This window comes from Ostrinia furnacalis, unplaced genomic scaffold, assembly GCF_004193835.3.
Source record: "Ostrinia furnacalis isolate ACB-3 unplaced genomic scaffold, ASM419383v2 OfSCF2004, whole genome shotgun sequence".
Lineage (NCBI taxonomy): Eukaryota > Metazoa > Arthropoda > Insecta > Lepidoptera > Crambidae > Ostrinia > Ostrinia furnacalis.
The window spans coordinates 625-27,956 of record NW_021132243.1 but is presented as its reverse complement, the minus strand read 5'-3'; the positions used below and the strand labels follow the sequence as shown (position 1 = coordinate 27,956).

Below are 27,332 nucleotides of genomic sequence, written 5' to 3'. Positions count from 1 at the left end.
CAGAACCTTGCTGCCCCATCGGTAGTCAGTTCTGCGTACTATATGCCCTGCCCATTGCCACTTCAGCTTGCTAATCCGTCAGGCTATGTCAGCGACTTTAGTTCGTTTACGGATTTACTCATTTCTGATTCGATCTCGCAAAGAAACACCAAGCGTAGCCCTCTCCATAGCACGCTGTGCGCCTTTGAGCTTCTGTATAAGGCCTATAGTGAGAGGCCACGTTTCCGAACCATAAGTTATCACTGGTAACACACATTGGTTGTAGACTTTCGTCTTCAGGCACTGCGGTATTTTTGACGAAAAAGATGTTACGTAGTTTCCCGAACGCTTATTACTTTTATGACTTTGAAATAATATACAAAAATAGAATAACCTAAATACGTGTCCAAGTCACAATATTATCCGAAACACATCATCCGAACCCAACAAAAATTCTTAAAACAATGGCAAGGCCGTACAGCAAAGAAAGGTCACTGTTACGCACCATTACTCAACTACCTCCAGACGACAGTACCAGACTATACATTTTCGTTGTAAATTCAACCCTATTATAACGACATAAGAGACTGCAGGGTTTAGCTTGATGTGCTCATCTGTACGTCCTTCCTCACTTCGGCAAGTTGAAGCCACTGTGAATAATTTAGCTACCGTTATATTACGAGACATACGTAATACCACAAGTTCTTGAGGACAGTCAGGTCATGTCTACACGCGCATACGTTGTGGAATTGTGAAACCACAGCTCGATTGTTCTGGTAATCGATTGATTATGCCAAGTCAATACACAAATGGATATTGTAATTTCGGCAGAGTACAATGGGTTCACTTCCGATCTTCTTGTGTGGACTTATGGGATAAATAATCACGCCTCCCCAACCCCTGGTCAGTATGGGAGTTGTAGACCAAATCCTCCTGCTTTTGGCAATAAGAAAGGATCAGGCTCCTCCTGGACTAAATGACATAACTATAATATAGCACAAATAAATATAAATTTATTGCTAACAAAAATAATACGAAACTACAGCAAAATTAAGTTGGCTTCACTTCAAAACAACACGTAGGTATTTGTAGGTAAATGAACACAAAAAATAGTCCTTTTAAAGTATATCGATACAAAAATAATATTCGATTCGGCATTGCAGTATTTGCAGTATTCCATTAGCCACACTCAGTGTACACAATGTGTGGGAGTGCGTACCAATCGCCGATAACCGTTGCTGTGTTTTATTGCAACTGAGTGTAATGTGCTCTATAAAATATAAAATGACTGTTCCTTTTTGCTGCTGATGGAGTAGACCAAACAAAAACGGTCCTTTTACCAAAAATGGTCCACCTATTTTTTTATTTATGTCTTGACTTTCACTAATGGCATTTCGGAAATATTAAGTCAAGCTAAATAAATTATTGAAGTTCACCACGATATGCAGAGTGTTAGGTAAATGGGTATATGAGCCGACACTAGCCCATGTTAACATGGACATGTAAATGGTATGGTGAAGTCAGAAATTTTATATCATCATTTTTTTTTTATTTTCATACAAAATAAATTTTATAAAATCCGATTTGTATGAAAATTAAAATAATTAAAATGAAGATATAAATTTTCTGACTTCACCATACCATTTATATGCCCATGTTAACATGGGCTAGTGTCGGCTCATATACCCATTTACCTAACATCCTGTATAAATAAGGATAGTTTAAAAAATCCTTTCCATCCGATTCGTGAGATCACACTCTATTATAATTTAATAAAAGACTCTTAATGATCATTTGAAGTGATTTAAATAACCATCAAATTGATTTTAATTGTTTCATCAGAGGACATGAAAAGTAAGGTCTTAAAAGTAATCTAATTTAAAAACCGAAATAAAAAACAAGCCTGTTTTAGTCAGGACCATAAAAGCTTTTAAAAGTTAAGTAGGTAAGCTTGATAAAATACAGTTAAAACCAAGGAAATTTCTTGGTACTTATTTGAAATCACATTTTTGCGGTCTTACAGTTATTCCACCAAACAAAAATTTCTATTCGGGTGAACAAGATTACTCGGACTGTATTCTTAAAATAGCTGACATTTACATGCTTTTTGGTCGTTTTTTAATGACATACAATTGAGGCAGGTTCCTGTACTGGTGTACTGGATTGGATACATTTTGTTTTCACTGAGCAACACAAGACTAATGTGCATAACGACTACTGTAACCACGCTTTATTTTCTTGCGAAGACTTTAAGAAATTAAATTATTGATACTTGGTGATACATTATGGATCAAAGATTTTAAGCTCAATTCAAAAATTTAAATAAATTCACTAATTTTGTCCATAATAAGACCAAAATTTTTGTATCAAAATACTAAATATGAGACATTGCTTGTGTAGCAGCTAAGTTGTTTCTATTGCATAATAATATAAATACTGGAATTAGATACAAGCCGATTTGTTGTGCATTATCATACTTTATTAATGTTATGACGCGGACAGTTATTGCTGCATCTTACTTACATTTCAAAAGTATAAGTATATCCTACCATATGCATAACGGGTGGTCACCCCAACCGTCTGGCACAGTATGATCAGAGGGCGTGACCGAGCCCACTAGGCCATAATTATAACCGCAGAAATACCATTAGAGATCACCACAGGCTTTACCCTTATGGCCATAAAAACGTACGTCCCACGGTCAAATACATTCCTCCGATTACTATTCTAGCTGTGACCGCCGTAAACTGTGACAGATTAACAGTATTTGCTATTAAATAAACGATAAACTTCAATGCTACGAGGAAAATTGCTCATATNTGGTGCAGATTTTATCGACATAAATTATGAAACTTGATAGTCATGGATTTGACTGACAGCTGTCCGTCAAATTCCCGCCCCGCACCCCGCACTGTACATATTTTGTTCGCGATGTCTGTTCTATACGTAGTAATATTACTTCAATGGTTAAAATACATTATTAATAAAGTCAGGATAAAATTGAAGGAAATCAGGTTCTAAAGGGCATTGAAGAAAATATAAGGTAAATAAATATCAAGTTAAAGAGAAAAGACGAAAGTAAAAGGAGGAAATAAGGAAAAAGATAAAATATTGCTATATTGGTAGTTTCCTCGAAAAATCCTTTGAAAACGATATCGCAACAGGCTATGAGAATAACATAAAAAAGATAAACTATGCATATTGATATCACTTCAGCATAAATTTTCCGTTTGCCATACAATATTTGGAAAATAAAAACGATGTTACAATCGTTTTGGATCGTCAGTATTTATAAGCGTGTTGCTAACGTGCCCCGTATTTTCGAGCGACAGAATATTGGACTTTTCTTGGTATTGCACTGGTTATTGTTCTCGTACAAAAGAACTGTCCGTTTTTATGTCAGGTCACATTTAGAGCATATTTTATTGACAGAGGAAAGAGTGCATCAATGCACAATAGAACTTCCGCTGCTGTGTCGATCTTTCTTCTCACTAAACAGGTACCTACAGTATTACAGGTACAACAACAGCATTGCATAATACAGGGTAAAAAGAATAAAGATAGTAGTTGTTGAGTAGTTGAAAGATATGTAATATGCAGAAACATAAATACAAAACCAGCATAAAAGTACCTTCTTTCAGTAAGAACTTTCATTGCGCTCTTATTGTAACAAAACTTGTGATTCTTCCCACTAAACAGGTACAGTGTAGGTACAACAGCCTTGCATAATACAGGGTAAAAAGAAACCCAGATGCCGTAGTTGAAAGATATGCAATATGCAGAAACATAAATACAACTGTGTGCAGAGAAAGCACCAGAAATAATAAAAAAATCAGTTAGGCCAACTAAGTGGAAAGGAAAACATGCTAAAGCGCCATATGAGCCTATTCTTTTCCTTCCCACTGACGAGCTCTTTTCTAAAGCTTTGCAAATTAAATAAGGCCAACATCAAAGTACCTTCTTACTGTCAGATCTCATTTTCTTATTTTCTAGATTTAGAACGTGTGATTAGCCTCGTAAGCCTGTATTAACGCAGTAAAATTATATCATACATCAAACAATCCGCACGTTTGTCTGTGCTTTAATTACCACCCTGTATCTTACTATCTTACTTAGAGCTAAAGGCCATTTAGGACTTCTTTGTGCGTTGCGTATTTCTATTGTTTGCCAACAAGAATGGTGTCGCCAGTATCAACAAAACAGAAATTCTTTCCCATGTTATTCGCTGCTTATCGAAAAACCAAGTCACGATCTGATCCATTTAGTGATTTGCAGTTTTTGCTGGGATTCTTTGTATTGGGATAGTGTAGTGATTGGGTTGGTTTTTACGCAAATTACGGCTATAATGGTCCCAAATGTCTTAGTTATGCAAATGATAGTTGCCTGTGTACTAATCTTCATGCATAATTAACTTCAAAACAAACAACACGTTATGACTTCTCTTTGATGCAATCGATAATGTGTTAATTCACTATACGTTACTTAGTTAATTTTTCTTTTATTCAACGTAGTATCATCCATTATGATCATCATAATTAATTTTATTATTTTAATGATGATCTTGTTGAACAATTTTAACCCTCCGTGTACGAGGTGACTAAAAGTTACGCCCCGTACCAGGTGGGGTATACACACCCCAATATACAAAGTGATAAAATTTTCATTCAACATTTTTTTAGGTGGAATTTAATATTTAATATTGATTATTTACGTATGCTAATTAGGTTTAAGAAATGCTCTGAGCTGAAAATATGTATTATAACATTTTTATCATAAAAAAACAAAAAGACACAATTTCCGTTGTTCTTGTAATTTAGGAATCAGTTTCCTATGTATAATTTTTAATTAGTGCCTTTTATTATGACAACCGTTTTCATTTAACAAAGTACAAGTATTTACTTATAATTTAAAAGTAAATTAAAAACTGGAAGGGTATAAATTTGTTTTGATCATCGGTTTTCAATTTACCACAATTCTGATGAAAGAAAATGAGTATGCTATAACCTGCCCAGGAGTATGAAGAATAATTGTACCAAGTTTCGTTAAAATCCATCGAGTACTTTTTGTTTCTATAAGGAACATACAGACAGACAGACAGACAGACAGACAGACAGACAGACAGACAGACAGACAAAAATTTTACTGATTGCATTTTTGGCATCAGTATCGATCACTAATCACCCCCTGATAGTTATTTTGAAAATATATTTCATGTACAGAATTGACCTCTCTACAGATTTATTATAAGTATAGATGTAATATCAACTAGTTTTGATGTACCTGTCTTCGTGATTTGAAGTAAATGCATTATAGTCGTTGTGAATTTTCTTCTCATGCGGCGCAATCTTCAAGCCTAAAGCAAATTGTTACACACGTTAGATGAGTCACTGTAAAAATCTCCAGACTGTTTGATACTTAAAATAGACAACAGTAGGTACACATAACTGTACTGCAAAAGAACAACATTAATCTATATATAGAAGGCAATTTTACGATGTTCCGTAAGAAGGCGCAAGCGGCGAGCTTCATAAAAACTTTAGTGTGCTACATCCTCATTATGAGTTTCAATATTTTCGTTATAACATCGAAATTACTCCGGTATGACTGCGTGTTTCTAAAGAACTCCGCGAGCCGTTGAGAGTTGTTGATTAACAACAACGTAATTAAGATCGTATGAGAACGATCGATATTACACGGCTGCGAAATAACTGCGATGCTAGCAACATAGAACATAGAATATAGAAGCATCAGAATCAGAATACAACACAGAATAATCAAAAACTTACGATATATTCTTCTTTTCTTTCGTTTTACTTGGTCAAGTCAATGGATCCACATCGATAGTAGTGACATATAGTGATGTATATTATTATGATGAGCCAAATTTTTTCTCTATAGGTATTATTAATGTATTCACACACCGGACCGCTAAAGGACGGCTTTAGAATTACAAAAACCAAGCAATTGAAGTACCTACTAGAAAACACTGAACATGATTAGTAGGTATAGTGGGAAATGAAACTCTTAACTATACTTAAACTTACAAGCTTATTTTAGATAGTCACGTAATTTTACGTCAATTTTTACGTTCCCACTGATTATAGGTACCTGTCAGACGTAAAGCAAAAACATTTTAGAGCACAACAAAGGACACAATGGCACTCATTTACCTGCTTTTAATTCACCCATCTATCTTTCCCATCGCTCCCCGGGGAGTGGTGAAGGAGATGCAAAAACTAAGTAACTCGGATTCATTCTCAGTAAAGCATTCTTTATTGCCGCTCAAAATATTGTGAATGGAGGCGCCGGAGTCACAACACAAATAGAACAGCCAGACTTACTGTTTCTTGTTTTTGATAAGTGTGATTCGCGATACATTTCCGCATCGTCCGCATATTCCAGCGACTTGGCCCATTTTTAGCTTGGACCACGAACCAAGGTACTGGATTGAATTTTTAAATTATTTTTTCTTCTGGCAACTGGCCCCACTCTATGAATCTAGAGTAGATTTTTGTTATTGCTGGTGTGCATTTTTACTTACTGAAAATAAATTAAGACGACTGAAAAATCAATGTGTTTTTGTACGTAGCTTTTATACAACTTACACTGCAGTATAATGCAAACAAAGAGAATTCAGCTAACATTAGGAACTAAACAGAAACGTTACTGTAAAGCGCAAGCTTACCTAAAGCTTCTCTCTTAGAAGTAGCTCCTCTAAAACGCCTTGAAAGCATGTTTAGTTAAATTATAAATGCACATTAGCATTTGAGATGGCTCTTCTCTGTGAGTTGTGTCGGAGGTAATTTGTCACGTCTCGATGTTTAAGACCGGTACATTGTTTTCTTAATCGCAATCTTCAAGAGCGCGCTATCACGAATCGCGGTGTCTTGACCTTTCTCGAGATCTCAGTATCGTTTTGGGAATGCGATTTTACACGACTTCCGAGTCTGGGAAATCCTCAAGCAACGCCGCGATGAGATTTTTCACACAGTTTTATACGAGTTTTTATGGTTCAGAGGCAATCAGAATGCAGACGCCGAATACCATTAGACGTGTATGAAAACGACTGAATTATACAGGGTGTTACTTTGCATTCTTGCCATATTTACAGAGGTTACTATATTACTGATACTGAACACAAATCCGTAAAAAAATAGTGCCCGAAAATTTTTTTTTTAATCTTGAGTATTTTATTTTATCGACAAGCTGTTAAACACACCACTAATTATCGTAACGCATGCACATCACTTGTTGGCGATGGCGATGGAGACTTTTTTACTTTTTATTGTATTTTTATAAATATGAATTGCAATCTATTGTCTTTAAAATGTCTTTTTGACACTTGTAAAAAACTGAGAAATCCATCAAACACAAATCACGTTATAAATAATACAAAAATGACTAAAGTGTATTCAAACAACGAATAATTTAATCAAAATGGTGCTTGGAGTGTCTGCAAGACGTCTTAGACGAAATGCTTGATGACGTACCCTTAGCGTTACACCAACTGCTCTACTACCAGCAGGATGGTGCTCCCCCACAATAAGGACGTCAAGTGCGCGAATAATACGTTTGGTGAACAGTGGATTGGACGAGGGGTCTGCAGTAGCTTGGCCACCACGATCCTCGGACCTNCTGAGAATTTCAAATTCAGCACTTGCAAATTTTTAAAATTGTGGCTATTTTTAATGGACTGGGGTGTGTCACACCCCACCTCGTACAGCGAGGGTTAAACCTTATTCCCTATGTAATATCAACTAGTTTTGATGTACCTGTCTTCGTGATATGAAGTAAATGCATTATAGTCGTTGTGATTTTTTTCTCATGAAACGCAATCTTCAAGCCTAAAGCAAATTGTTACACACGTTAGATGAGTCACTGTAAAAATCTCCAGACTGTTTGATACTTAAAATAGACAACAGTACAAATAACTGTACCGCAAAAGAACAACATTAATCTATGAATAGAACGCAATTTTACGATGTTCCGTAAGAAGGCGCAAGCGGCGAACTTCATAAAAACTTTTGTGTGTTACATCCTCATTATGAGTTTCAATATTTTCGCTAATAACATCGAAATTACTCCGGTATGACTGCGTGTTTCTAAAGAACTCCGCGAGCCGTTGAGAGTTGTTGATTAACAACAACGTAATTAAGATCGTATGAGATCGATCGATTTTACACGGCTGCGAAATAACTGCGATGCTAGCAACATAGAAGCATCAGAACACAGCACAAATACCTAATAATTAAGTAAGATAATATTTTCTTCTTCTTCAGAGCGGTCGTGGTCACTTAGAGGCGTCTCATATCATATCCTACTTAATATTATAAATGCGAAAGTTTGGATGTCTGGATGTTTGTTACTCTTTTACGCAAAAACTACTGAGCGGATTTTGATGTTACTTTACAGTATTATTGTTTATAACCCAGAATAACATATAGGCTAAAATTTATGACAATCTGTGACAAACTAAATTGCGGGTGAACCCGCGGGCAAAAGCTAGTACGACATAATATAGTTAAGGCTTGTTTCTACGGCAACATCCCGTTTGCAGAAACTTTTTGTGTAGGGTCCCGTTTAGTAACATGTTTTAATATTGGCTTTCACACGAACATCCTGTTTACACCAAAAAACGATCCGTTCGAATTTGGAATTCGAATATGTCAGTGCAGTATTGTGGGATCCTGCATTACTTACGTAACGAGCCCTTAGAATAGAGTAATAGTTGTACCTACATATTTGTGCACCCTTGCATTGATAGACTCCTAAGGGACCACTATTAGACCATTAGTCACTAAGCAATGTATGGACCAGAAAACACTGCACAACATTGGTATAGTGGGAAATATAAACTTACACTACAGGCCTCTTTTATACAGTCACGTATTTACGTCAATGTTTACATTCCCACTGATTATAGGTACCTGTCAGACGTAAAGCAAAAACATTTTAGAGCACAACAAAGGACACAATGGCACTCATTTACCTGCTTTTAATTCACCCATCTATCTTTCCCATCGCTCCCCGGGGAGTGGTGAAGGACATGCAAAAACTAAGTAACTCGGATTCATTCTCAGTAAAGCATTCTTTATTGCCGCTCAAAATATTGTGAATGGAGGCGCCGGAGTCACAACACAAATAGAACAGCCAGGCTTAATATTCTTTGTTTTTGATACGTGTGATTCGCGATCCATATCCGCATCATCCGCATTTATTTTCAAATTCTTCCTACATGTAAAGTGGGACGCAAAGTTTATTTATTTTATTAAACACTAGCTGACCCGGCGAACTTCGTACCATCTTAGCGTAGAGATTTCCTTTATATTTTTTTCCGTAAAAACCTTGTACAGAGTATTAGAAAACTACAAATAAAATCAGCCAAATCGGTCAAGCCGTTTTCATGTTATGTCGTGACAACGGAAAACGGGTTTCATTTTTATATAAATAGATTAGGAGTCTTCCAGCGACGTGGCCCACTTTTAGCTTGGTCCACGGACCAAGACACTGGATTGAATTTTCAAATTATTTTTTCTTCTGGCAACTGGCCCCACTCTATGATTATAGAGTAGATTTTTGTTATTGTTGGGGTGCATTTTTACTTACTGAAAATAAATTAAGACGACTGAAAAATCCGTTTCAGCTCGGAATGACAACTTCTCAAAATGACAACCGGGGCGCAAAATGTCCACTTCTCGAAATGACAACTTCTTAAAATGTCAACATCGCTAAAAGACAAATTCTCTTTGTCTATTTCTCGCAATGACAAATTCGCATTTGGTCAACTTCACATAATGACAACTCTAGAAGAACTAGAACTCTAAAAATAATGAAAATAAAATATCAACAAGTAGTTGACATTATGCGAAGTAGACCAAATGCGAATTTGTCATTGTGAGAAATAGACATTATGAGAAGTTGTCTTTTAGCGAAGTTGACATTTTAAGAAGTTGTCATTTTGAGAAGTTGTCATTGTCTCAAAACCAAGCCGTCGCCAAAATAAAAGAAGAAGAAGAGCTGAAACGGAAAAATCAATGTGTTTTTTGTTGTACGTAGCTTTTATACGACTTACACTGCAGTATAATGCAAACAAAGCGAATTCAACTAACATTAGAAACTAAAGTAAGCTAGCTACGTGTAGGAAACAGAAACGTTACTGTAAAGCGCAAGCTTACCTAAACTGCTTGTCTCTTAGAAGTAGCTCCTCTAAAACGCCTTGAAAGCATGTTTAGTTAAATTATAAATGCACATTAGCATTTGAGATGGCTCTTCTCTGTGAGTTGTGTCGGAGGTAATTTGTCACGTCTCGATGTTTAAGACCGGTACATTGTTTTCTTAATCGCAATCTTCAAGAGCGCGGCTCTATCACGAATCGCGGTGTCTTGACCTTTCTCCAGATCTCAGTATCGTTTTGGGAATGCGATTTTACACGACTTCGAGTCTGGGAAATCCGCAAGCAACGCCGCGATGAGATTTTTCACACAGTTTTATACGAGTTTTTGTGGTTCAGAGGCAATCAGAACGCAGACGCCGAATACCATTAGACGTGTATGAAAACGACTGAATTATATTTTTGTTTATAACTAGTGACCTAATAAAGTACAAAGCTAAGGCTCGCATAACTGTTTTAGAACGAAAGATTCTTCTTCTATAGCCTGGTAATGAAATAGTGTCAAACTGGAAAACTTCAAATAACCCAGAAGTCTACTCTATTCGTTAAAAACAATTTTAATTCTGGTACCATGATATTAAACGAAGTGTAAGACTAAAAAGAAATATGCATGTTACCTATGTTAAATGCTCAAGGTATCCATCATATTACTCTTATCAGCCGTAGGGAAGTTCGTCCATTGTTTAACATGCGTTCTGGAATCTGGAATAAGCAATGATTCGTTTATTACAAGCTTAAATTATTCTTCTCGTCATATTTTCTCGAGTAATGCGGAAACAATATCGAACGCATGCATCTAACTACGTCCATAGAGTTTTAGTTTCAAAGGACAAAAAGTTAACAATCCCATTTGTTCCCAGATCAACGGGTCCAGGCAAACCAGGAGCGGTGTGCGGCCAGCCAGCGCGATGCGGGCGGCGGGGCCCGTCTGAGGTCCCGCCGAGCGATGGGCTCCAACATCAGCCAGCACTCCGCCAAGGGTCTGAAAGGGCGCCGCGCCCGCTCCAGTGGCGACCTGTGCAATGGCGACTCGAAGAGCCAGACGGAGTCGTCCGTATGCGGCTCCGTCGTCGGCGACGTCATGGGATGGAACCGCTCATTGCCGAACCATTTAGACGGCAATCGGCATTTGGCGGATTATAGCAGAGTGAACAATAACTATGGAGACTTTGGAACGTATAACCGATGCCATCCGAAAGGCGGAAGGGGACTGCGGTACCGAGTGTCTAAGTCTGGTGAGTCTTAGTTTCTACATAATATGTAATAAGTATAATTAAGATCTCTTAGTCCCACTGATGTCTGAGGTCCCGCCGAGCGATGGGCTCCAACATCAGCCAGCACTCCGCCAAGGGTCTGAAGGGGCGCCGCGCCCGCTCCAGTGGCGACCTTTGCAATGGCGACTCGAAGAGCCAGACGGAGTCGTCCGTATGCGGCTCCGTCGTCGGCGACGTCATGGGATGGAACCGCTCATTGCCGAACCATTTAGACGGCAATCGGCATTTGGCGGATTATAGCAGAGTGAACAATAACTATGGGGACTTTGGAACGTATAACCGATGTCATCCGAAAGGCGGAAGGGGACTGCGGTACCGAGTGTCTAAGTCTGGTAAGTCTTAGTTTCTACATAATTATGTAATAAGTATAATTAGGATCTCTTAGTCCCACTGATGTGTGCCAAGCCAGCGCGATGCGGGCGGCGGGGCCCGTCTGAGGTCCCGCCGAGCGATGGGCTCCAACATCAGCCAGCACTCCGCCAAGGGTCTGAAGGGGCGCCGCGCCCGCTCCAGTGGCGACCTCTGCAATGGCGACTCGAAGAGCCAGACGGAGTCGTCCGTATGCGGCTCCGTGGTCGGCGACGTCATGGGATGGAACCGCTCATTGCCGAACCATTTAGACGGCAATCGGCATTTGGCGGATTATAGCAGAGTGAACAATAACTATGGGGACTTTGGAACGTATAACCGATGCCATCCGAAAGGCGGAAGGGGACTGCGGTACCGAGTGTCTAAGTCTGGTAAGTCTTAGTTTCTATGTAGTATGCAAATATAATTAGGATTTCTTAGTCCCGCTGATATTATATGGGTTCCACGTTCCACCATTGACCAAAACCCGGCTCTATGATAGATACCAGTAGGTTCTATTTAACACTTCTATCTAGAAGAGTTAAATACCTTACCTACTAGAACTAGAAACTACTCTGTCCTACTGAAGACAGTAGGGGATTACGCTACCGTACTATTTAAGGTACACTTTAATAACTTTGGCTGGTGAGGGTGAGGTCTTTAAGCATAATTCACTAGCTAAGTTTGCGGTTTTGTGTAACTTAAAGATTACAACTGAAATACTTAGTAGTGTCCTCAGGGAAATCTGTAAACCAAAGATGTCACTTACACAACCAATTATGCTGGGAAATCTGTAAACCAAAGATGTCACTTACACAACCAATTATGCTGGTAGCATTTATTATGTAATGTTGCTAATTTAATTTTTAAAGATAAAGATAAAGATACATTTATTTGTTCAAACATGTGTACATAAGGTGTTAAGTCAGCATTTAAAATGGTATCAACATGTCGTAACTTAAAATTAGAGTGTAGTTTAACACAAGTTTAATTGCAAACAAAATAATTTTTTTACGCCAAAATGTATTCCGCGACACGGCGAGTTTTAATACAACCCTGTATTTTTCAAACATCCCAACTAATATTATAAATGCGAAAGTAACTCTGTCTGTCTGTCTGTCTGTCTGTCTGTTACGCTTTCCCGCTTAAACCTCGCAACCGATTTTGATGAAATTTGGCATAGAGATAGTTTGAGTCCCGGGAAAGAACATAGGATAGTTTTTATCCCGGTTTTTGAAACAGGGACGCGCGCGATAAAGTTTTCCACGCGGGCGAAGCCGCGGGCGGAAAGCTAGTAAATAATAACATTTAATTAAGAAAAGGTAACTGCTAGTAAAGAACCGGCAAAGAAATGCAGCTTTACACAGCCGATAGCCTTAATAAGCGCTGTAACTGAAATATTACATCGCACAAGCGTGCCATAAGTCTGCCGGTTATAACAAAAACTTCGGCGTTTATTTTATGGCTTTAACCCCCAAGTAGGGCAGTGTTCACGTTTAAATAAATGCCCAGCTCGGCCCTTAATTAAAACCTCTTTAGAAGATTAAATTAGCAACGAAAACACTTTGCTGTTTTGAACTTGTTTGTCTTTGTTACCCATTGCTGTTGTGGTCATAATGTGAAATAGAACACACAGTCACACACTAATCCATTTTGCCATGGCTAGCTCTGAATGGCTAGCTAATTGGCAATAATACAGAAAATAGCATAATATTTGAAGACCAATGTCCTCTTTGTGACTTATTGATCACTTTACATTTTTACCTTAACATTTTCCTTTCTTGTAAACGGATTTTTAATTCACGAATCTGACTAATCTTCATTTGGCGTTTTAATTATAAAATTATAAGTCCCAGTTGGAATAGAAAGAACTCGATGTTGCCTTTCATAAATTATGCATTTTCATTTTCCGTTGTTTTTTTCACCCCGGCTCATTTAACTTTATCTTGTTCCGTGTTCTCCAACTCCCGTTTTCATTCCTTTTCCTTTAATATTTTACGCGATTTTCAATTCAAGTAGTTCCCCCAATTTGAAAACTCATCTCAAATTGCTAAAAAAAACTTATACCTACCACGAATACAATTTTCAATTGCTGCGTTTGGAATCATATCATTTTAATACAGAACCACTATTCGACTCTCGGTTTTACTACGAACGTACGAACGGTAAATATAAAATTTTATCTCAAAACATAACACGTTTATGTGGGTTTCCGTAGACCGTAAAAGCATTCGGACTTCCTTCGTGTTCACTACTGAAATAGCTTCCTTTAGTCTGCCGTTCCTGCAATCCCAACTAATATTATAAATGCGAAAGTAACTCTGTCTGTCTGTCTGTCTGTCTGTCTGTCTGTTACGCTTTCCCGCTTAAACCTCGCAACCGATTTTGATGAAATTTGGCATAGAGATAGTTTGAGTCCCGGGAAAGAACATAGGATAGTTTTTATCCCGGTTTTTGAAACAGGGACGCGCGCGATAAAGTTTTTCTGTGACAGACAAAATTCCACGCGGGCGAAGCCGCGGGCGGAAAGCTAGTGATAGATAAGCTGCGATGCGAGGGATATGGTATGATATCCACAAATAGAATCGTTTGTCTGCCTGTCCTATTATGTGACTCCAAACTTTAAGTCCGGTCGCGAAGCCTCTATAGGGGTCGCGAGAGGTCGTAAAAACTACCTCAGTAAAAAAACATTAAAGTTATGAAGATATATTTATCCCAAATCTAATAAATGCAAATGCATAATGTTGTATGGATTGAAGTATTCGGTCCCTAAAAACATCTTTGTATCATTATAAAATGCATGAAAAATATTTTTTCATACTAGGAGGGGTGTCGTGTCATGAAAATGGTGGAAAAACACTGATGTAAAGGAACATGAACCCGTATTTCTTAGCGTACAGAATACAGATTAGCTTTGCTGTTGTAAAAATGATATAAAAATGGTTTACAAATTCGGTGGAGAAAGTAAAGGGTGTGTGATATTTGAGAAAATTGAGAGAAAATTATAGGTAATGTTATCAGAAGTGCTGCTTAGCCTCCTCAATCAGTCTAGCGAGGTGAGTGGGGTGTGTCGGCACTCCTCCAACCTCTGGTAAATTAGAGAGGGTCGTGCTTCTGCAATGAAGATTAAAAATGCCTGCTGATAATGATAGTTCGCACGTCTTTTTACTTGCTTCACTACTTAGTTACAGATTATGATGCCTTTGCTTTTACCTAACACTTAGTTTACACGTTTTTCTTTAGTGGAACGTCAGCCTTAATCCTGCAGCTAACATGCCCTTAGGCAAGCCTAAAGCCGTGACTCAACTGGATAACAATTAACGTCCAGAANGTCTAAAATGTTACTCAAAATGTATGTAACTTGGAAGTTGTGCTGGTAGTGCGTAAGTATGGTGTAATTTTCCTGAATTTATGAAAAATTGTTGCTGCATCCGTGAAACGTTCAAACTATTTAGCATCTTTCAGTGAAACATGATGTTGATGATCTTTAATAATAATGCTGCCAATCGATAAGCATTGTTTTTTCAGTTTCAGTCAAAATTTGACACAAAGCGATGTAATTTTCCTTTCAAATGGGTTTGTTTTAGCCTAACGTGTCCAACACAAATATCCAACTATAGGTAACGTCTCAATAGTTTCCTAGTAAATAGATGGCCTAAAGCTAGTTCACATTACACAGAGAGCGGTGTGCTGCCGAGTAATCTCACTAGTTTACAGCTTAGCGGAGCGTAATCAAGTAAGCGAATGCAGTTAAACAAACTGACGTTTCTGTATTGTATTGTCCTTCGTATGTTAGAACTTGGGAGCGTTGGTTATGGTTACATTAAAGCCTTGTATAATCCCATCTTTATCTTAATTTTTTTTATTATAAGGTCAAAAAATTAATGCAATTTATAACTCATTTTGAGGAACGCGTTCACATGGGCCTAGCACTGCTTGCGCAAAGAAGATATTATCTATACTAATATTATAAATGCGAAAGTAACTCTGTCTGTCTGTCTCTCTTTCACGCCTAAACCACTGAACCGATTTTGATTAAATTTGGCGTAGAGATAATTTGAGTCCCGAGAAAGGACATAGGATAGTTTTTATCCCGGTTTTTGAAACAGGGACGCGCGCGATAATGTTTTTCTGTGACAGACAAAATTCCACGCGGGCGAAGCCGCGGGCGGAAAGCTAGTATTTCCATAAATAACTACGCTGTAATGTAGTCATGTTTGTAACATAACTCTCGAAAAAGCGAGCCCAGTTAAAACCATTTTTTGATTTCTTGATTAAGTTGACACCGACGGTTGCTCATACCTTCGAGTCTTTATTATCATCAATTCAGCCATAGGACGTCCACTGCTGAACATAGGCCTCCCTCAATAATTTCCATAATGGCCAGTTGGTAGCGGCCTACATCCAGAGCCTTTCTACTACCTTTATGAGGTGGTCGTCCACCTAGGCATACCTTCGATCTATCATGCCTTACACCCCACACAACTAAGTAGACTCCACTAAATCTCGGCTTAAACAGGCCTGGAAAAGGACGAAAAAAGCGAACGAGATAAAAAGTCTAATGCGTTGACGCGCGGTCCATCGATCATCCCCTCACCTTGAGAATTTGGGACGCGAGTGATTGTGGCTCTGACGTCACCAGCGGTGTTTGCATGAAACGCCGTTCAAGATTCCAATTATTAGCATGAAACAGGTGGTGTGAACTGTGAATGCTAATTTTTATAATGTATGCAGCGGTATTATCGGTTGGCACTGCGGAGAATATAGTTTTTTTTAATTCACAGCAGACACAATATTTTATTTATAGAGTCAAACCTAGCGGCAAAAATTTGAACTAAAATGCTAGTATTGACAGTGGCTCCTATGAATCTCATAATTACGTTTATAGGACCCCTCCGTGGCGAAAACCGAAACTAATAACACATTATTTAGTTGATAGTAGCGCCCTCTTGTCAATTTCATAGCTGGGACGGTTCAGTGTTGGACAACTTTATTAGTATACTTAGTATTATTTGCTTTCTTAGGGTATCTGATAAGTTTGCGAACCCCTTGTGCTGCAAGCTTCTGCAACATTGCAGAGATCGGAGTTGAGTTGCAATTGCAATAATGGAACTTCATAGAAACTATTTGTAGCCATTGGAACCTCAATGAAACCGCTTTGTATTTCTTTGGCATTCTTTTAAAACATCTCGGATTGTGTCTAACGTTGCACGAGTTGGAGAGCTAAAGAGCTTCACTGATATAATGGATACCTTTTGAAATCAATCTTTTATGTGCGAACATATTATGTAGTAGTATCATTTGTTCGTTTCAGCCAAATGACGTCCGCCAGTGGACAAAAGGTCTCCCCCAAGAATTTCCATAACGACCAGTCTAGCGCTGCCCACATCCAGGTTCTTCCAGCGATCTTCACCAGATCGTCGGTCCTACTAGTGGGAGGCCTGCCCACGCTAAGTCTTCCGGCCCATGGTCGCCACTCGAGAACTTTTCTGCCCCGATGGCCATCTACGAGCTAGGTGCCCCGCCCACTGCCGCTAGTACGATATGTAGTCTCACAGTGTCGTATAAAGACATTGTCAAGAATAAACCCCTGCCCCTATTATTTGTAATAAAACTGATACGTCATAAAAATGGAGGCGCTTAATAGATCCCTCATGTCCTTGACCCGCCCAATCTTTTGTCACTGTTCACGCCTCTGGATAAATACATACTTTCAATACATTATCAGGCCATAACTTTTTAAAAGGGTACAAAGAAAGTTTCCTTGGCTCACGAATTCGGCGTATTGCGTTTATCCACTCATCTTCATTATTATAGCAGAAGTTTAGGATTTGATTTTTTCTTTTATTTTATTCTTCGATTTGATCCACACTACATTTTATAAGTATTCATATCCATATAATATACGCTATTGAAGTACTGCAGTCATTTTAAAAAGACAAAGTTCACCATCAAGAGAAACATTACAAATACCATAGCATTTTTTCAGCGTCCCGTTTGGTTTTATCTTTATCAAGATTACATCATATTTTCTGAAACTAAAACACGAATAGGGAAACTACATTGGACTGCAGTGTACTTCCTCAACCGTTGAACGAGTTCAGTGCAAAAATGATGCCAAAATAACTCTTTATGAGTTAAACACCACAGACAATTTGACACACCACAAGGGCATCACGTCCGCTTTGCACAAGGGTTGTCTGTCTATGTTTAAGTAAAATCTATTAACGTTATACTTTATTAATAGCAGCGCCAGAGTGGATCCCGCCTGCCCTTGACCCGGTCGCCCCGTTCGAGTCACGCGCAGGGCTGCCAGTGCTGCCACCCGTCCGGGTCTCCGGATTTTGTCCCAAACATCCCCGGACATCCGGGCTTTGTTTTCGAATAGTGAATGGTACCCGGACACTTTGTGTTTAGACAAACCGGGTTCTGTTCTTGTTAATGATCAAAAGTGAAATGCTTAATATTATTATTGTAGTTAATCTGAGTTATTACCATCATGAAAAGTAAGTAGCTACACTATGCAATCTTATTAAATCAAACTAAACTATTTTTTTTTTAACTTCAATCACATGGCAGCTGCGCTGGTGAGACAAGCTGCATTTCTCTTTGTGTTTTTACCACTTTTATACCATATTGTGTGTGTGTGAATAAATAAATAAATCATTGACTTTTCTTTCTTTCTCATTAAAGACAGGAGAACGGCAAGTTTTTTTGCAATTTGGAAACGAAATTAAAACAGTTTTTCAGATATCCCAATACGCAATTTTGTGTTGGTAGCCCTGGCCACGCATGACGTCACCTCACGCCTTGCCTGACTGCGGCAGCAATGCAGGCTTTCATGTAGTCTGTAGTATCTTTCGGTAACTAAAGCTATGAAATGCTTTTACTTGACATTTTGTGTTTAGTTTCCAGTTTCTAGTGAATCGTCATGCCTTTGCGTCGACTGCTGCAGTAAAATGCAGTTCTAAGTTCTTATTTATTTTATCTAAGAACTTAATGACAATTTAGTGGAGTGTCTTGTATTTTAAAAGGCATCTAATGAAAATTTTTAAGCGTTGGACTCAAACTTACGTCACAAAATTTTGGGAATTAGGAGCTCATGATTTTAGCAAAAAGGGGATAAAGTTAACTTGCTAAGTGTCCTTCCAGTAAACGTATGGGATATCTACTAATATCTTACTAAGCTAAGTTTTTTTAATCTTACATTTTTGCTAATCCCAACTATGTCTGTCTGTCTGTCTGTCTGTCTGTCTGTCTGTCTGTCTGTCTGTTACGCTTTCCCGCTTAAACCTCGCAACCGATTTTGATAAAATTTGGCATAGAGATAGTTTGAGTCCCGGGAAAGAACATAGGATAGTTTTTATCCCGGTTTTTGAAACAGGGACGCGCGCGATAAAGTTTTTCTGTGACAGACAAAATTCCACGCGGGCGAAGCCGCGGGCGGAAAGCTAGTAACAGGAATAATAATATTTATTTCAAAGATCAGATCAGGAAACCCTTGGTTTACCTACTTTCAAAGCATACATTTTTCTATCTGTTGATCCAATAATCATTTTCATTCCTTACTTACTTAAACTTAATCAAAACCATTGCACAGAACAATGTAATGTAATCGATTCCAATCAGTATTGCATTCCAAATATTGTCACTGGTTGCCACGTAATCGGTGCCGCTGGAAACTATTTCTCAACAGCTCCCAGTAAGCCTCATTCTAATAATAGATCGAAAGACAATACATTCTCCGAGACACTCCACGCCTATTTGTCTTCAACTAATCAGAGAAAGAATTGTGGACTAGTAAAAGGAAATGAATCCTAATTTTCCGTGAGCTACAATTAGAATGGAGACGTTGATGTATGGGTGGAAAAAATAGATTCTGAGAACACTGCTGAAAGTTGAGGCTAATTCTGTTGAAATTAATTGAGATGATGTTACGCAAATTATGTAGCGCCGGGGTGTATTTATTGTATAATACCCTCGTTTTGTCGGGGTTTGGTCGGAAGTGCTGAGGTATTAGCTGAATCGGAAGCTCATCTTCTCTCCCCAAAATCCTTATAAGTACCTACCGACCTGAATTTGGAATATATTCAGGCTCCAAGACACATTTATAAGAGTGACTTATGACCAGTGTGCTTACCATGGAGTTTACGTTACGTTAGTAGCCGCTAGGGGCGCTGTACAATCTGTCATACATTTAATGTATTTTTTTGCGCAGTCGCTAGCGAGGCCAAGTAACGTAAACTCATGGTAAGCACAGTGAAGTATTATTTGGGTTACATAGAGTATTTTTGTTTTGAAACCGCACTTAGGTATAAATACATAAAATATGCTATTAGACGTCGAATTTGATGAAAGTGAAGCTTTGCTCGAGACATAACATCGCATTTCACTCAATCGCTTTTTCCGAACGTAAATCGAACGCGATGAAACTAGAAAAGCGTGTTAAAATTCTCGATGATCGAACTATTAATAGCTTCAATGGCATACTTGTATTTGCCTACGATTTATTCATATAGAGAGCAGATTTTGTAAGGGCGGATATATAAACTAGAGCTTTTTGATGGGCATTTCTATGTAATTCAACGTTCTTACGAATGGTACAAATTGTACCGTATTGTACCGTACAATACAGGTAAAAGCTCAGTTTCCAAATCATTTTCATGTTCGTTTGGTACTAGCTAGAAGATATCATAGAACGGCTAATTGTTCTGTTACAAGTGAATGCTTTTGTCTATAATTACCTTAACTAGAACAACTCACTCACTCATTCACTCACGTAGCCGAGATTCCCATTAGTCATCATAAGTCACAATCAACGGCTAAGCGTCCGATAACCGGGACAAGGGTAATCCTGCTGATAGTGAGAGGGCTCCCTGGAGGGCACAACACTATAAAGATATTGCATTGTAATCCGTAACACCTGTGTGTTCACCAAATAACATAAAAATGGGGATATTTAAAAATAAGTCAGACTAATTAATTATTTTTATAACTTTTTTTTTAGTAAAGACGACCGCTCGTCAAACTAAAGATTGAGGCATTTTATGCACTTTGTAATACGGGATTTGGCAACAAAAATGTATAGTGTAAAGTGAAAAAGTGTTTTATTTTTCACAAATAGCCAGATAAAATAAAGTGTAGCCGATCCGACTACCATAGTGGAGGTCTTGGTCGTTGATTTCGAAAAAATCCTGTTTAAAAATATTTTACTAATACCCAAAACACTATGATGTTTGCAGGAATTATGTAGGTATGTCGGCTCTCAGCCGTTATAGTTAGGCACTCAATAATCCTTCCTCTGTGGTCGGGTAAGCCTCGCACACAGTTGTATAATTCAGGCATTTCCGATCCAAATTCTGTTCACTGCGACGTAGATAATAGGCTCTATAACTAACTATTGGCTAGATTTGCTCAAAGCTCTACGTGCAATACGTGCATTGCTTACGAACAGCCACAAAAGTAGGTACTCGAAGTAAAAGGAGAATATCTTGTAGATGTGCCCGAGACTTCGTACGCGTGAAAATAGTTTGAATAATATTTCCCGTTTTTGCAACGTTTTTCTTTAGTTTTCCACCCCTATTGGCTGTATAGTGATGTTATCAGCCTAAAGCCTTCCTCGATAAATCCCTATCTAACACTGAAATAAATTTTCAAATCGGACCAGTAATTCTTGAAAAAATTAGCGCGTTCAGGCAAACAAAAAAACTCCTATAGACCAATAAAAAAGTTATGATTAAAACAAATAAAAGCATAACTAAATGGTTATGGTGGACCTAAACATACCTTTTTTGTTTAGGTCTTTCATGAAAAGTAGAAGTTCCTCATTAACTGGAAAAGATCTTTGAAACTTTATCAAGTTCCAGAAACCACTAACAAGTAAGTTGTTGTAGTTAAGGAGTCTTAAAATAATAAACGAGTTAAAGATATCGTCAACGTAAACTCTTTGTTGTAATTAATTAACAAGTATCTCAATTTGTAGGAACTCTGTAATCTGTTGGGAAAGTTTTGCGCGAAAAAAGGCTTATCTCCGTTAATTAACATCGGTATTAGGGATAATTAAATTTGACGTCCATTCAATGACGGATGAAGATTAATACCGGAGCTGAAAGGACGCCCCGAGGCGTGGACTTAGGCATTCTAGATTAAAGTGCTCTGAAACTGTCAAAAGACGTACCGACAGCAGGCATTTTTGTGGCAAAATAGTTCCTACTACATAAACCTATCGTTTTGGCTCTACAAACATGACATAATACGAGACCGGACTCTATCCAAAAATGATTCCTTACAACCAACTAACTCTGAAAAAAAGATTTTAAATTACGAGTTTGTAATTAAAAGGTTTGTTTTTTCGTTCGTGCGTCTCATTTTCATTTAGGTACTGGCTTTTCCCATTTTTACAGGATTTGAAATTAATAAGAATGTGAAAAATAATCTAGGTATTTGAGCGACGTCAAACGTGGGAGTTTTCATGCATATTTCAATAATCCTAAATTAATTCACTTTTTGTATGGCCCATTCAAAGGCAAATACTTAAATGAGAATAATCATTAATTCATCAATTACAGAAATAATCGACTTGAAATTATCAGTGACATTCATGGAATTCCGATCGCATTGAACGAATGAATGAATGGGAACGATGGTGATTTTAATTATTTAATTTGTTCAATTCGCAGTCGGCTATCTCGTTGTAGTCCAATGAACAATATTATTCGCGACACAAAGAGCTCGTATACTGCATATCAGATTAAACAGTGCTGTTGAAAAATAATTCTTATCACAGCTTCATAAGTGTTTAAGTTTAAGATTATGTCAGTCAAATAGTTAATAGTTATACTTTTTAATATTAAAACATAACCGTATTTTTTGTAATATTTTGGAATATGTTGGAAACTTCTCTTTTTATAACCATTTGTAACCGTATTCTGGCAAATAAATTATTTTCTTATTTATTATTATTAGTTCGTGACACCCAAAGTAACCAAAAAATTCGCAACACGTCTTTGTTACAATTGGAATAAGGTTGTGTTGTCAACTTTTTGGCCACTTTGGGTGTCACGAACTATTTGACGCTGACTGTAGGTACAAGCACAATATATATTTAGGCCGAGTTGCACCACCCAAATTTGACCCTAACTATGACGATAACCGATTTTTTGTATGGAGTTTGACAGAAATTTGACGTTTGTCTCAGTTAAAGTAAGATGGTGCAACCCAGCCTTAGTGTAAAATATGGTAAGTTACGTACCTACCTTGATATAATAAGGTCAAAATTCCAATACAATATAATAAATAGTCTACATAATTTTTGCTACGGCTGGAAATTGGCAAATACAGGGTTGTCTCAGTAAAGTAACATCTGCTGTTAAACAAACATTACAAAGTAAATGACAAATAACTCATGAGTATTTTTAAACTTATAATGAACAGAAATTTAAATTCTAGTAGGTAAGTAGGTTAAATTATTTTTAATGAGCGTTTCTTCATTGCGCGAATTCTCATAATATTTCATAAAAATTCAAAGAAAAATTCTTCCTACAACATAATTATGTAATTCTGCTTACATCTTGGTAATAATATGCTATAAAGTTTCATAATATACAATATACATACTCCAATTTCTGCTTGACCTAAAAGCATAACCTTCTATATTTTCTGTTTTCATACAGTAAAACATTTAACAGATTCAGACAAGTCAGACAGCAAGGCGTCAGTGTCCCATTCTCACTCTTATCACGTCCCCAGATTGGGACACCCCCTATTGAATATAACTGGGCAAGTTTACTCTTGTTTGTGTGAACAGACGACGGCACAATAATAACATCCTATGTAGTTACTATAAGTGCGATTTTCCATTAAAAATCTATGGTGGACTGTACTTGTACCCCCTATTACTGAGTTAAGAGCGTTTACGCCGTTTGGCGCAAAAACAGTACTTTTTCAACTCGTTACAATCATTAACCAGTAATATTACAAATATGTTATAGGCATAAATAGTTAGGCAATTTCGTCGTCTAAATAGTTAATTGAGAAAATATTGCGATTGGTTTAGTATTTAAGAATTCTATCAAGATAAGTCCACACAGGTTTTGTAAATTTCCACTTTAGCGTCAGTTTACAAGCTGAAATTTGTATAAAAATACTGTGAAAACGATTTAACAAACATTTATATCCTATAGCATAGATCCTTGGGCAAATAGTTATCTGAGAAAATTTGTAGATTTAAGCATTTTATAATAAGAAATCACAAATTAAAAAAACGTGAAATACCCAAAAATCAAAGTGATTTTTTCACTAATATTCTTCCTTTATTCAACACAAAAATAGCTTAATATGATAGAAGAATATCTTATCTAACATATTTACTGTGAATTTTAAAATAATTCATTGTAATTTTTTTTCTATGAGTATTTGAAAAGTACTATAAAACGCCGCGCACGAATCGTTCAAATTCAGTCCGCCTCGAGGCGTTCCAGAGTGAGGTCACGTCGCTCGGTGCTCTGCTGACATGTGTCACGCGTACGTTGATCTTTGACAGGTAGCTGGACTTTTATAGTGTATCCGCAAAATCTTGGTGGTAGATTTTGCGATCACGTGGTAATTAAAAATTTTATTGTTATTTTTCATTACAGTCAATTTTTACAACAAATTCTATTTCAGACGTAATGAAAAATAAAATCAAGTTATTTTTAGCGATGAAACGAAAACGAATGACGAACATTTGGAACAGCAAGTTATGTATGTATACTAATATTATAAAGAGGAATAATACTAATAATTTATTTGCCATAAAAAGGTGGTTACAGAATAGTTAATAGGAATGCTCTGCCAGCAGGGTCCCACCTAGTTGTAGGGGGAACATACACAACATATTACAGTCGGAAAATCTTTGAGGTAGGTACCTCGGATTGTAGTTAGTTGGACAATGGTCATTTGACGGACTTGAATCGTCTCACCCCTAAGCTTTTGGCTACCGCCGGCGCACTAAGCCGGTTGATGCCTAATCTCGGAGGCCTTAATTTGCTATCGATTATCACTCCTAAATCTCTTATACTGGAAAGTTCGATCAAAGGGACCTCGTTAATAAAGTAGGTTGAGGTAATTGGAAGTAATTTTCGTGTAAATCGAATCACAAAACATTTACCCGTATTCAGAACCATGCCATTAAGTTTACACCAGTCCTGAACCTTACCAATATCCACCTGCAAAGTATGAACATCATCAGTATTATTAATTTCGCGATAAATTTTTAAGTCATCAGCATACATTTTGAACTGCGAGTTGATACAAGAAGATAGGTCGTTGATGAATAAGACAAAGAACAAAGGTCCTAAGTGGGAGCCTTGAGGTACCCCTGAAGGCACCAGTTGTGCTACTGAAGTATGTCCATACAAGTTGACAATCTGAGAGCGATTTTTGAGATAAGACTCACACCATCTGAGCAGCGATCCGTGAATACCAACGCCTTCCAGTTTCAGCAGCAGCATATCATGGTCAACTAGATCGAAGGCTTTTCGGAAATCAGCGTAAAAAGCATGAACTTCTCCCTGCTTGTCCAAAGTGTCACATATATCGCTAACATAACTTACCAAGTTCGAGACTGTTGATTTTTTGGGCAGAAAGCCATGCTGATTTGGGTGTATTAATCGTTTTACATGGTTGTAAATATGTATAATTTATAAATCATTATTTTTTTACAATTTTGCTAATTATATTACATTTGAAATGAATAACCACATATTACCACTTACTACACAATGTTACATTGCCGCCACACCAAACTATCACTCCAATACACTTGCATATGCACACTTACACTTCAACACAACTAACACTGGTTTCCACAGCTATACTTTTCAACTAGTTTCATCTGTTTCAAGCATTGCAATAATATTCAAAATTAACCCTCTGTTAAATCAAATCTGTGCCACAGAGTTTATCTGTGAAAGTGCTGCTCTTTGAGGACATATCTAATAATATCGACTCGGTTGAGGTAGCTGAGTCACTCACTTGCTGTCCTGAAAGTGTTAAAACTTATATTAATCCTCTATGTAAGTCACTTAAAATCATACATACCAATATACGTAGCATAAACTGCAATATGGATGTCCTTGAGGTTCTTTTAAGAAGAATCTGTATCCAATGTGACATCATTATTCTTACAGAGTGCTGGCTAAGTAAAGTTAGTATGATTCCTCATTTGGATGGTTACACTTCTTATTCGTCTGATTATAAGAACCAAAACGATGGCGTAGTTATCTATGTTCGCTCCGACATTAAACATAACATCTCTTCACCATCTTTGTTGGACGCAACCTGTCTAAGACTAAACTTTAATCACGAGTATGCTATTCTTGCTATATATCGCTCACCTTCATTTAAGAATATCGATAATTTCTGCAATAGCCTTGATAACTGTTTGACTCATATGAAATCTACCAAATCAGTGGCAGTAATCGGTGATATTAACATAAATATCTCTTCAACCAGCAATGACTCCAATGGCTCCAAATATCTTGACGTCATGTCCCATCACGGACTTCTAGCAGCTCATTTCTTTCCGACTCATTTTGGTAATTGTATTGACCACATTATGCTTAAGACGGACAAACCTGCAAAAACTTTTGTCCTTGACTCCTTGGTAACAGATCATGCTCCATTATTGTTATGCCTAGATTGTAAAACTGAAAGAAACGTGACTAATAAAAGCATCGTAAAAATTAATTACACAGCTCTATCTCAAAACCTTGCCAATGCTGACTATACAAACGTATTCAACGCTACTGATGCTAATCTTGCAGCCGTTGCTCTTACTGACTTGATTTCAGAAGCTATTAAGTTAAACTCCAAAACAATAAATATTCCTCACCGTCTTCGTTTTATTAAGCCGTGGCTTACTCCAGGACTCGTGCGCTGCATCAGACATCGTGATGAATTGCACAGGAAAGCAAAGAAGGATCCCAGTAATAGTATAGCTCAATTAATTTACACAAGGTATCGCAACTATTGCAATAATCTTCTAAAAAAGTTAAAAATCGAACATCAAAAATCTGAACTATTAAAAAACAAAGGTAACCCGAAAGGACTATGGAATACAATTAATAAAATAGCTAATATTAAAAAACCCTCTTTGCCCCCTTGTGAATTACTTAATCTTGCTAAAGACCCACTTGACTCAGTAAACAAAGTCAATGACTATTTCGCGGCAGTCGGTGCCAATTTAGCCAACAAAATTTTAACAAATCACCACACTAACAGAGTTGATCAGGATGAACATGATGGAAAATCAGTATCACCGCTTGATTCAATGGTTCTGTTTGATACTGATTGTGAGGAGATTGAAAGGATAATAATTAGTTTGAAAAATAACTCAGCTGTTGGCTCCGATGGAATTCCAACTATGGTCATCAAAAGCGCTAAAAATGCTCTCATACCTCCCCTTACGTTTTTCTTTAATTTGTGTCTAAACACCGGTGTCTTCCCGGATATTCTGAAAAGAGCTTTAGTACATCCTATTTACAAAAGTGGTGGCAGGGACAGTGTCGAGAACTATAGGC

The 27,332-nt window shown here is 37.5% G+C and overlaps 1 protein-coding gene across 1 annotated transcript in view; it reads left to right on the top strand.

Moving 5' to 3' along the window:
• The window catches only part of LOC114354236 (uncharacterized), a 35,027-nt gene extending 23,631 nt beyond the window's left edge, over positions 1–11,396 (top strand). Inside the window, exon 2 of the mRNA XM_028306501.1 lies at positions 11,011–11,396. Within this exon, the coding sequence (XP_028162302.1) occupies positions 11,011–11,396 (386 nt within the window). The remainder of the gene's footprint in view (positions 1–11,010) is intronic.
• The last annotated feature ends 15,936 nt before the right edge of the window (positions 11,397–27,332 follow it).